At 33.9% G+C, this 13,339-nt stretch overlaps 1 protein-coding gene across 1 annotated transcript; it reads left to right on the top strand.

Annotated features, from left to right (window-relative positions):
- Window positions 1–8,705: 8,705 nt before the first annotated feature.
- On the top strand, window positions 8,706–12,941 carry LOC127858867 (uncharacterized). The gene is made up of 9 exons (XM_052396203.1): window positions 8,706–8,831; window positions 8,924–9,235; window positions 9,610–9,864; window positions 10,020–10,262; window positions 10,401–10,697; window positions 11,266–11,400; window positions 11,607–11,741; window positions 11,861–11,894; window positions 12,340–12,941. The coding sequence occupies exons 1-9, from the start codon at window positions 8,780–8,782 to the stop codon at window positions 12,419–12,421; spliced, it is 1,545 nt and encodes a 514-aa protein (XP_052252163.1). The 5' UTR covers window positions 8,706–8,779; the 3' UTR covers window positions 12,422–12,941.
- The last annotated feature ends 398 nt before the right edge of the window (window positions 12,942–13,339 follow it).

Below are 13,339 nucleotides of genomic sequence, written 5' to 3'. Positions count from 1 at the left end.
AAAGATGTTCAACTTTGTGAAGAAAGCATGACACTTTGTATACTACCATTTTAAGGTATGTTGAATGCAATTAGAAGTGAGGACACACGATTGGATTACTCTATATGCCCTAAAATGGGGCTCCAAAAGGGCCCCTGTTTTAATTGTTTATTTTTGAGTAACATGATAGAAAACAAAAACAATAAAGATTTTTTTCATTTACTATTGTTTCTTTATCTAAAGATGTATCAATATTTAATAAATCAAACATTTTATACTAAAAACACAGTAAAATTACAAAATGAGGCCCTAACAGGGGGACAATACAATAATGGTTAACATAGACATTTAATGCTTAAAAATGTCCACTTATAGAGCTAACATAGAATATTTAACAAAATTGATCTTAATAAAATATCCTACAACTTTTTAAATGCAAAACTGAATAATTCATCCGCAAAAATAAATGAGGCCCCTAATGGGGAATACTAAAGTAATAGTAATGCAAATAATGTTGAATCACTGGACCAATAAAAAATCTTAAAATAATTAATCATTTTCGCATAATTTATATCTCATAAGTATTACATATTTAATTATTAAGGTTAAAGCAATATATGAGGCCCTACATGGGAACATACTTATAACTGTTAAGTGTATATCAGCTTCAATACTGAGTATCAGCTTCAATATTGAGTATGAGTAAAATGAGAGCGTGATTAAGCCAAACTATACATAATATTAATTTTTTCATAACTATTCATAAACATCAGTTCATATCAAATGCATGATATATCATAAAATAATTATATTTCAATTACAAACAAACTAGCTAACAAATAAACTTGATCAAGTCTAAACAACTTTAGTTTTGAATATGTTATCTTAATTCTGTTTTTGTAAGATTCGATAGTAGTTATTGTCTGCTTAACAATGATAATTAAATAGTCAGTTCAGGAATGGTTAATGCATAATTATACACAACTAAAATGATCAGTAGATCAAAACTCGGAATGAGGCCCTATTCTTGGTTTTTCATGTATACAGGTATTTTCTAAACATATCATGAAATGTATTATAGATAAATCCATTAGTTCTATACAGCCGTAATTCGCACTTAAGTCATATATTCATATCATATAAACCTATTTATAATAGGGTGTATGCTAAAATGTATCTAATAATTGGAGTATATACTCGTATTATGCATATCATTCTCTTACACAAAGGCCCTCACAATGGCACAACTGCGTTCAGAGTGCCTTGATGCATGTCCATCTACCAGAGCAGGTATTTTACAGTTTCATTTGATAAGCTCTCTACAACTCTAGGCAGCTTCTGGAAGAGAACTCTAAAATGGGACCCGAGTGTCATTGTTCTTGGTCCATCCCTTTCACTAGAATTAGGCAACTCAGGATTCGCAAGCATGGATTGACCCTAATTTTTTCGTTCCACAACTTTGAAATCCTCATCTGCAACAGATGTTAAGGGACTTGACAACCGGTTAAATACTGGAAAAGATGAGGGAGCTTAATGAATAGCGTGAATGCTGTCTTTTTGCCAATGCCTGCAAATGCAGAGACATTATCGCATTCTGACAATGCATGAAGATATAAAAGGCCAAACGACACATCTTTGCAAAGACGAGTGGCTATCTAATGAGCTGGTATATACCTGAAATGTTTGGCGTGTCCAAATGCTAGCCACAGTTCACAATTTTCCAACTGACTGATGGTGTAAATCGTTAGCACTAGGACATCTGTGTCAGTTGCATAAAGCATTACCCGCGTCTAGCCTTGTTTATACGCATCCACAGTATGCACAATCATACGAGAATCAGCTTCTTTATGGTTGCAAGGCTAGATATTGCTGATATCTGGTTTAGTGCTGGTGTTAGCAACTAAAACATTCTCTCTATAAGTGATCAGAACCACCTCCCCTTGTGGTGTTTTCAAAAGACTAATTTGTGTTGCCAGAAACTTGTTAAGTGTTTTCTTGTTTTCATCAATCCTTAATAATAATTTATAGTTAGCAGGAATTCGAGTTGATTCGTTTTCTCTGATTGTATAGTCTGTCACTCGATTCTGTCTAGTATATGCTTTGAGGCTGTCGGGTCTGTATGTATCCCATACTACATCAATCATGTCCACTGACATTAGCTGCTTAGATATATAAGGTAATTCAAGCTTCAATGCATAATCATTGAACGTTAAAACTCTTGTCTGACCTGTTGGGATCCAGGGACTGAACAATGGCAGCACCATCTAGTATGCTAACCTCTACAGGAGGACTCAGGAGGACGCATCTCTGGCGATTCCTCTTCTCTTTCTAGATACTTCAGTAGGTCTACTTTACTACCTAGTCTCACCGTGTTTTTTTCGGCTAGAGATGGGGGCCATGCATGGTTTTCGTGTTCCAAAAAGGTGCCTAAATCACTGTCTATCACCTGACATAAAATAAACTTTGTAGAAAATAAATTAATGTCACTTTTCATACTCCACTTTTGATGCCTTTGCTGCTTTCTTTCTGGACCCAGTTCGAAAAAGGGAAGCGAATTTTTCTTTATTGTTTCGTAAAAACCTTTCATATTGTTGCTTAGACGTTCAACAATCATCGATTCGTACTGAGCTTTTTCAATTCTGCTGTCTTGACTGACATGATAACTACAGCAGACAAAACAGTTTTGTGTCAAGTGTATAAAGGTCTGATTTGTCTTCTTCGAAGGGATTTCCTATATCATCTATTTTTTCGACCAGCTGGCATACCTGAGTCTGAAACTGTTTTTGTTTATATTGCTTCCATAAGAATGCGTGATGTTTCTGTTGCAGAGACCATCCATCTTCGAAGTGCATCTGGATTTTCGGTTAGACCAACGAATCCACCATCACCATTTACTATAGCATTCTGCTGCTCATGAATTTGGTCGTGAGCAAGTGCTGAAAATCTGTGTTTAGTATTATGTGTTACAACGCGTCCTCTTGTGAACTCTTCGTTGACATCGATACTTCTTTCTTGAAGTAAAATTAAATCTTGTGAATGGACAGTTCGCCAACGAGCATAATGAACATGGTCCGTTGCAAACATCCATGGAACCATCTTACCCAGGCATTCTACATACATCTCGAAATTAGCCTCCCTTTGAGATTTTATAAACTGTAAAAACAGTATTTCAAGCCCCATTGTTTTATTACAGTACGCAAATTGAGGGTGGATATCTTCATTATCCATCATATCTGACCACTGTTGATAATTTTACTTTTCAGCACTATCTGTGACTCTTTCGGTATACTCTTTTTAAGCTTTACACTTCAATATCTAAAGGGCAGGTACCATCGCTGACCACGTGAAGTACTAGCACCTTTCTGTTTGTTGTCAGCTCTACCAGCCGTGGCTTCTCCACCTGTGGTTATTGCTTTTATCCAACCACTATCATATAACAATTCACCGAGGACTTTCAAAAATGCCATCTCCATGTGAAGTCCACCTATTATTATAACATACTTTCTCTCACCGTATTCCTCTCGCGATAACCACTGGATCTGATTTTGCAATAGCACGAAATAAAGGTAACAAAGCTGTAATTGCCGTGACTGGTGAAGCTTCTAAACATTTACTTGTAAAATAAGCCGACGACGACATAACTGGAGTTTTGTAATTACTATTCATGCTGTACAACTCATTGACATGGTTCAACCACTCATACTGTGATTGGTCAGACATTTGTAAGGTAGATCGAAGTGAACAACCGTGGATAACTGGTGGATTTATATGACTTTGACTCACTTCAACAGGTGATACTTCTATATAATGTTCCGGCAATTCTTTGATTACCTTTGATTTCACAATACTTTCATTTTACAAATAATTCTGTAAAATCTGATTTTAACTCTGCACTTGTGAAAGGTGTTGAGTTAGGAATATTGCAGTTCCGTGGAAAGAATCCTTTGCTGTTGCCGATGTCGGATTGTGGTCGATATTATCCAAATTACCTGTTATAAAGCCATTCTCTTGAACAACAGGGTGACACACCACTCCGCTATCTTTGTACATGGATATAACTTAATTGGATACAGACGAAGATACATTTAACACACGGGCATAGAATACAAAAAGTCCTTTTTCGTACAGTACGTCTATAAGCTCTTTACGGCTGGTTTTATTGTGTACTGTAAGGCCCACATTGTAAGGGCAACATTGTCTGTCTATCTAAAGGATGCTGCGTACGAACATGTTTTGAATCTTTCTTCACATGTTTTACAGCATTAAAAACCAGGAGCTGTGTCATTGAAGAAGCAATATCTTTAAGGTTATATTCTGGTCCAGTCTCATGACAAATATCTTTCCCAGAGAGTATCAGTTCAACTAGCATATTTAAAGATTTGGACAGATCTTGATACTGGTCATCAATCAAAGAGCCTTTGAATTGTTACTTTTGCTAAATAGGTCTTTTTGTACAATACTTGCAGCTCGTTATAAGAAGGCAGCTTTATTTTCGTGATTTATACTACATGCACAAAATACGGCATCACCAATGTCTTTCTTAAATAAGAATACAACCTCATAGTTACTCTTGTTGGCTTCTATAAGTAGCTTCGAATCTGTAAGGTCATGGGCAATTTTACGCATTTTAGCATCTAATGATAATGTTTTTACCTAGTGAAAATCTCCAAATATAACACTATCACAGAAGAAGCATGTCAATACAGAAGCTGTGTTTGATTCTGAACTATAACTAGCTGTTTCCAATGTTCTATATCTCAACTTTTTCTTAACTGGACTCATATTTGACAACTGATCACAAGTTTGAAGATTTCTTTACTTCAGACCTTCGTTTTAAACTATTTTTACATTGGCATACAGGTACCAAAATAACAAATAGAACTGCTATACATTTTAAATAACTTTATTTATTACATGGCCAGTACTTGCATCACATTTACTTAATCATCGAAGCCCTAGCTTTTGTCACTTAGATCGATGTAAATACTATTTTTCTATCAGTATCGTTAATTATTTTAGTATTAGAATTAAACAGTATTCTAATCCTTCACTAAACAAAACAATAGAAAGAAATAGTAAGACCTGATCATCTTTTAATCAATGGAAAACTGTCAGTGAAGTTTGCAGTGATACATGTTTACAAATGGGAGTTTGGATACTAAGTGAAGTAAAAAATGTAAGTCTTGTAAAAGGTAAAGTAACAAGTGCACTATCTAATATTGACAAAATAAGGTTTAATATAATGATTTTCCTATTGATTTGAAATGAAGGTAAATACTATATGATACGGGTATTAAATATATTTTCTTCTAATGTTATACAAGTTTGTATATGTACTAAAGGTAATGTACTTATAATCTCCCCTTCCAAGTACGAATTTGGAGGATTATCATGCGACGCATCAATTACTATCCATACAATTTCATCAGTTCACGCACCTCTTATTCATAATATTGCATTATTTTAACATTTAAATCATTTTAACACAATAATTGTGGCATATAGAAATTTCAGGAAAATCTCAATCTCAGAAAAGCCATTGTTTACCTCCCTTCTTGAAATTGGTTTAAAGGTAGGTTCCAGCACAGAGCGTGTCCTCACATCTTATTTTATTAAGGATATATTAAATAAGCTGCATACAAATGTTGGTGCTTTCTTCGGGAAGTTGAACATCTTTGGTATTTTATGTGCCATAACCTTTTCACTTTTTTAATACTAAAAACACAGTAAAATTACAAAATGAGGCCCTAACATGGGGAAAATTCTAAAATAATGGTTTATATAGACATTTAATGGTTAGTTTTTAGTGGCGACATAATTTTAAACTAGGCGACAATAGGTCGCGAAATAAAATGCATACCCTGCGAGATAGTGCCTGTATATATAAAGTGTTTTAATTGCATACCAAGTTTGTTGTACTTCTACATATGTATTGATATTTCTAGAATTTAAATTGACTTCTCACATCACTTTGTTTTGATGTTAAATGACTGTATGCTATAATCAACAGCTTTAGCCATCTTTACTATATACTTTGTCATAATAGCTCGATTGCATGAAACCCTGAGTCTTATTGTGAGATTCTCGAGTCCGTTTTCTGGGTAAAACCAGTACTTGTTGTCTTGAGGGTAATCTTAAAAACGTTCCCACTTTTGGGATTAACCGCGAGACCTCACAGTCGCTAGCGGACACCATATCCACTACGCCCCAGCCAATTAGCCAGCGTTGAATTCCTAAGGCTAAACAAATACCAAAAAGTACACTATTTTACGAAATTAGATCTAATAGCTTGTAAGATGTATCAAAAAGCCATAAAAAAGGTTTAATTGATTGGGTGAATTATTTTTTTATTGAACGCATTATACTATTTTGCAATGCAATAATGTCCTGATATTTATTGATTTATTACCATATATTGTAACAACCAGTGAATAGTACATTATTTTAATGTGAATCAAACATTACATTAAAACTAGTTACCTGAATGTCCTTGTCAACAGTATGATTGTTTTCATTCATGTTGCTTTTCCTAGCCTGGTCATATAATTAATAATGCTGACCAATTATATATAAAAGACCAGCCACTAATATCACATGTTTAGGCTTGAATTAATTTTCCTTCATACTTTCGATTTTTACTCCATTGTTATTGTTAAAATGTCTATACTTCCGGTTTGAAGATAGACATTTGTTTCTTAAAGTTAATGTCATTATTTAAGAATTCATACAAAATAAGTAGCAGCTATCAAATTTTAGTCATATTGTGCACATTTCTGCCAATGTTTAACAGTTAGAATTGTTTACATCCATTGCGTTTTGACTTTAAATTGTCACACTTGTTTCTTCGAAATCGACGGCAGCCGTCTTAATTTTTACTGTGCCCGTTGCTAAGCAACTTATGTCAAGCCGATTTTTAAAGTCCTTGAGCCGTATTTTGCATTTGCAATAATGCTTAAAGTTCTGAAATGAATGCAATTCAAGGCAGAAAACGCTCCTTTGAGATATGATGATGTTATTTTATGTTGTTGCACAGTTTAAAGTTGCTTTCAAGTTACAAATTTTCTATACTTATAAACATTCTATTTGAGCACCTGTTAAAATGCCCATAGGATACTGTGTCGGGCATATTTTTTGTTGTTGCAGGCACACTGTGTCACGTGTATGACGCACTGTGTCACGTGTAGGACACAGGGCACAGTTTGTCATTGGAAAAGTATATATACCTAAGATTTTCTGTGTAAAACAACAACCTTCCATTGATAGTAAAACTACGTTCTAAATTTGTGTTAAGAACTCTGGTACCAACCTGAAGCTTAATATTTAAACATTGTGTAAGTGAAAAATTTTCTCAGTCTACTTTACAGTAAATAATGAAGAATATATTTCATCATACATGTTATATTATCTTCTTTTAAGTTCCTTGCTCGACAATAAATTACATCGAATAACTTAAGTCTGGGTTGCCTAACTTTCATGGACAACAATGACTTTATATTTTAAAGCCATACTGTCATAACTATTTACTGAAAGAGAGCTTACGCTAGTTATACCTGGTATAAGGCTTGCGCCTGAAGCGGAGCACAACACTATGGTTTTCCCGTAAATAACGTAGCACATATTATCATATTATTGCTGTATTATATGGACAGTGGATTTCATTACCAAATATAACAAGTGTACAGATGAAGAGCAATATGAAGGGGATCAACTTTTGTTTAATTTATTAGGTTTTTAATAATATCAAGGCCTTATTAAATCGGCTTATAATCCACAAAAGAACATCGTTTCAATTAATTAATTAAAACACCCAGGGTACCTAAAATCTATTAAATATATACGGTTTGGGATGTGTTTGAATAACTCATGATGTGATGGGGGTTAGAAGAAAACAACACATGTATGTATACTTTTAAACAGCGTGTATTTGGTGTTGCACACACAATAGGTAAAATGATATATCTAAATCCAGTCGATTCGATTGTAATACTAATTACTTGATACAGAAAAACTAAATGTGGCTTTCAAAATCTCGTTATTCACACCTAAATTGTAACTCGAACTCGGCAGAAATAATAATGCGCATAAAGAAAATACAATAGGCTACCACATTTCATCTCAGCAAAATCGTGTTTTCAACTGTGAAACTGAATTTTATTTCGTTTTTATAAATTAAATTAAAATAGAGTAAGACATTTATCCTCATTAGTCCTGGTTACTTGTTACATGACTTTGCATATAAAAATGAGTTCGAATGACGAAGCAACAGTAAAACAAGTATCATGGTTACTATATCATCTGCTACAAATAATATACTTCCTAAATACATAATGAACATTTTCGCATTTCAATTAGTTTTGTTCGGGACTCTCACTAATGTATTATAGTTCATGCTTAGTGTATGTTACACCATTCCCAATAGTATTGTATCATGTTTTATACTGACATTTATTTTGGGTCCGAGGCTATTGTTTACGAATTCAAATAAACTTCTAAATGTGCAAATCCTGAACAAATTCATTGACCGTATTTCAGATCTCAATAATAATTCTGAGTCTTTATATAATGCAAATAGAAAATGTTTAATTTCCTGTGATTTTGAGTTTTATGGTTAACCAAACGAATGTATATATGTAAGTATCACGTGAGTGGTTATGAAACAGTGCATACTTGTTCGTACTTATTCAAAACAATTTTGTTTAAATTGTTCTATCTGAAAGGAATATAATCATTAAGTTCCGTCTTCGAGTTTCAGTAATAAACATAATAAACATAATATTTTGCGGCGGTCTGTCTTTCCATAATGGCGTATATAAGTCTTGTATTTGTTATATTTAAAATAGGATATTTAGTTGGTAAGTTTAGCACGTATAAAGATACATACTAAGAGAAATGCTATGCAAATAGTATGTTAATAATTGAACATGTGTATGTTTATCTGTTGTAGCTGTCACACCATCAATAAGGGTCGAAGAAGAACACGGGAAATATGTTCTGCTTTGTAATGTTTCCGGCTTGGGAATGGACACTATATACTTTCTCGAAAATGAAAAATATGCTGCTGAAATTTCAAACAAGTTCAATAAGTGCAAAATAAATGTATTTAAAACTACCATAGAATGTAATTGCTATGCGGAATATGTGTTCGCTTGCATTTTAAATATGCATACGTACCCAAAATATTGCTACACATGGAAGTGTTCTGCAATACACGACAACATTTTAAAGCAAAGCAATTCGATAAATGTGTGTAACAATGGTATGTATGCTTATTCGTAAATATGTATATATATTATAAGTCAATTTTTTATTTTTACTTTAGAGATATGTTCACAAAACGCATTTGGTATATGTCTAATTAGCATAATTATTACATTCTACTGATTGGCATGCCATCATGATTATATGGGCAAAATAAATTTGTTGTTTTTCTTAAATCCACATATTTGCAATGATTATCTTTGAATATTTATTTTGCCACAACATCAAAATAATAAGTATGCAATTAATAAACCAAATTAATCCATTATGATCATGTGTATCATATTAAGGATTCACTTTGATACGGATCGTATAGCCCACTTTTGGTTCGATGACAACTAATATAGTTAATAAATTTCACTTACGTTTCAGTCGAAAATAGCAACACAAAGAAAACATCTGAATCAGATTGTTCAGCTGTCTCAACAAATGTTTCCATGGATCATGTGCGATGGGTTGTAGATAACACACACAATATAGATGCTGGGTTTTTATTTCCAACGGGAGTTTTTAACAACCAAAATATAAGTTTGCTGATGAAATCGATGCAAAGGGAAGAAAATGGCTCAATTGTTGTATGCAAATTTGACGAAGAGATGCAACCGCAATGGAACATCAACATACTATGTACATTGATACGTAAATACAAGAAATATATGTATATATATATCGGGAGTAAAACATGTACAAACTGTATTCAAACATTTTACAAATTACGTTTGTTTATTTCAAACGATATATCATATTCCTGTCTAAATCAAAGCATTTCAATCCGTTTTCAGATCCACCAGCACTATGTTCTGCCAACGAGTCTATATATTCAATAAATCACACATGCACACTGTCCAACGGAAACCCAATAATAAAGATCGTAAGAAAGATTAACGAGGCTCCAAAGTGTCGAGCAGATTCTACGACACTGTATCCGGATGTGTTGACGCTTTGTGACGCTGTCAATATGGTAAACACAGGGGCAGAAAGTTTTGTTGGAAATAAGACTGGTCGTTTCAAGCTGGAGATTCTTTGTGAGTGAACATTGAAATGTATTGACGAAAAAGTCAGAATGCAATAATTTAAACGCGGGTTTGTCATTTTGTTTAGAAACAAAATGGCCAGCCTCTCCTAAATGTATCATGCTTCTTGTACAATGCCTTGATTTTCAGACAATGCATTTATAACGGAATTCCTTGTGGAAGGGTTTAACATCCAGCAAAACAAACCGTTCAATGAACCGCGGCAAGTAACGTTCAAGTGCCGGGGTGAAGGTAATCCACCTCTTGAAATGTCACTAGTTAAAGACGGAGTCGAATACGGCCGAGGACATTCGCTGATAGAACATAACATGACACTAAAACGATCCCAGGATTGTGGAAATTATACATGCATAGCTGCTAATGCATTCGGTGTGGATAGTGAGGCGATACAAATCAGCTGTAATAACGAAATTGATTTTCATCAAGGTCAGACTTACGTTTATACCAATTTACTTTTCTTTCCTACATGAATGATTAATTGAGAGTGGAAGTACAAGAAATAATTAAAAATTCTTTATGTGAACCAAGTTCTCATCTTTTTTATGTTTGATATCTCAATGTATGTTTTTTTTTCTGTGATGTACAACACATTGGTCACTGGTCTTAAATAAGAGACAAGTGTATACGTTGATACAAAATTCAATACGGGCGGAACTTAACATTTAGAATAATTGCGCACATGTACGCAATCATTTTATAATGAATAGGTTTTATGGAAGTCACTTTAAACCCTTAATGTTACTGTATTTAATTTTGGGTCGTTTGAGTAACGTATTTGATTGTTTTGAGGTGTATTTCAAGCGTAAAGTTCTACCTTAGAAACTTCAAAATACTGGTTGATGTAAGAGGGCAGGGATTAACTAAGACTGTGTAAAGATGCCTATTTTATTTCACGTTTTTGTATATATATATATATAATGCATCTTTTAAAGATATACATTCATACCTAAAAGTATACATAGTAAAACAGTCATGCAGTGTTGTCGTCTTTCAGATCTGTCTCAAGATGCTACAACAATCATCCAGCTTAACTACATCGTAATAGCTGTAGCAGGCGCGTTGGTTCTTATTGTGATAATTGTAGCCGTGGCATGTGTGTACCGAATTTATAAACGAATGAAGTCAACAGGTAGAGAGCATTCACTTTCGTTCCACTTACATTTTCTAATGTATTTACAATACTGGTTAATTTTCTACGTACTCACAAAGCTTAATTATTTTTTATGTATTTTAGTATTTTGACATCAACAATCCAATTATAACTTTGTGTTAAAATTGTAATTTGTACCGTATGTTCAACTGTATAAATGAACTATATTGAAAAATTACTTACAGAGAGCGTCGTTTTACCAATGACTGACTTTTTGACAACATCAGCAACTGCGTCATCGATACTCGTTTTTGATCAGAGTGTTATTTATCATGAGATTGACCCACTGATGATTGAGTCCGATAGGGCAGAGGTAAACGGTAAGAAAATCAGAGCACTTAACAGCCGAGCATTTCGCATTTAGAAACACTTACGTGCTTGCATTTTACACGTCACTCACATTCTATGCAACATCTTCATTGGTGTATTTGTTTTCTAGACAGTACCAGAAATGCTTCACAGCCCTCGTTCATGTAAGTATTTAAGCATGAGTTTGCTCTTAAGCGGTTTACATGACATTCTTTCCAAGACAAAAACGTTTTATGTAGCATAGCGCAGATAGAACGACTGTGTGCGTTCGATTGGAAGATATGTCGACTTATAATTATCATACATTAAAACGTATTCCATAGATGCAACTATGTATCGTGTCTAATATCTAATCGTATGGAAAATGTGTAGATTTGGTGTGTAAACTAGTAATATATGATATAAACGTTAAACATGGAACAACGTTGCTCTATTACATAAAAATTCGTATAAATTACTTAAACAATAAGCATTTAGTGACACATAACAATGCATAAATTATTTTAATCCACTTAAAATGATTATTTATGCTATTGGACTGTCGCATAGTACATAGAAACACAATATGTTCGAAAGAGTTCAGTTGTACTTTGTTTGTTTTGTTTACAGTGAAGGATCAAGACAATACGAAGGATTAGATCGTTCGCGACATGCGGATGAAGAGCAGTACCTTAGAGTGGTCGCTGATTGATATAACTATGTGTGCCATTTTACAAAATGTATATCTTTTAAAAACCTTTTTTACTGACAGTCATATTACAAACAAACCCTTAACGTGAAGAACACAAAGTATTCCACGGTGAAGCAAAGTTTTTGAATAAGTGTCACATATACATGATTTAGCAATCACGGATTGTAATATTATGTGAATCTCTACGACATCGCCAGGAGAGAAACTTTTGGCATCGTCACAAGATAAGTTATTTACAGCAAATGAAGAATACATTTATAACTCGACATAATACATTAGACAACAACTTTCTACCGTAGTTTGATTTCATAATGAAAACATCTTTATGAAACTGACGGTCATTGCGGGTATTGTATCGGTTGAAGCACTTCTGATTGGTCGGTGTGTAAAGATGTGATGTTTGTTATGTCATGTGCTTTGGTAATGTATAATGATTGAGTGCATGTGTTTTTATTCAGTCGATTTTAGATGTTTTGATTTGAAACACTGAGATTGAAATGCCGTGAAGGAAAGTTACATATTTAGGAAATATATCACATATTTTAAGCAAACATGGTTTTTTGCATTCATTCTGTTGAGTTGGACCTCAATTCTTACTGCATAGTGTTTGCATGGCCTTGCGCCAGTGACATCGCTTATCTGTTTTGCACAACATAAGGAACACTGATTCTGGAGGGTGTCATGATCAGCACGCACAACCATCTCGCAATGCGCAATACTCTGCGATTGCGAAAGTAACCTTATTATCACAATAAGAATCAAGAGAATAGCTTCCAACGCGATCAAAAACGGCTAATTAGCCTCCTTATAACGGATGACTCCACAGGCAAAAACACTCTGTTCTCTTACTCAAGACGCCCACCGATCTCTTGAAAAAAGATATTAGTCAAATGTTCTTAATTAGTGACAGTATTGCTT

The sequence above is a fragment of the Dreissena polymorpha genome, chromosome 14 (assembly GCF_020536995.1).
Source record: "Dreissena polymorpha isolate Duluth1 chromosome 14, UMN_Dpol_1.0, whole genome shotgun sequence".
NCBI classification, from domain to species: Eukaryota; Metazoa; Mollusca; class Bivalvia; order Myida; family Dreissenidae; genus Dreissena; species Dreissena polymorpha.
Note: the sequence above shows the minus strand (reverse complement) of the source record. Positions and strands in the feature narration are given on the sequence as shown.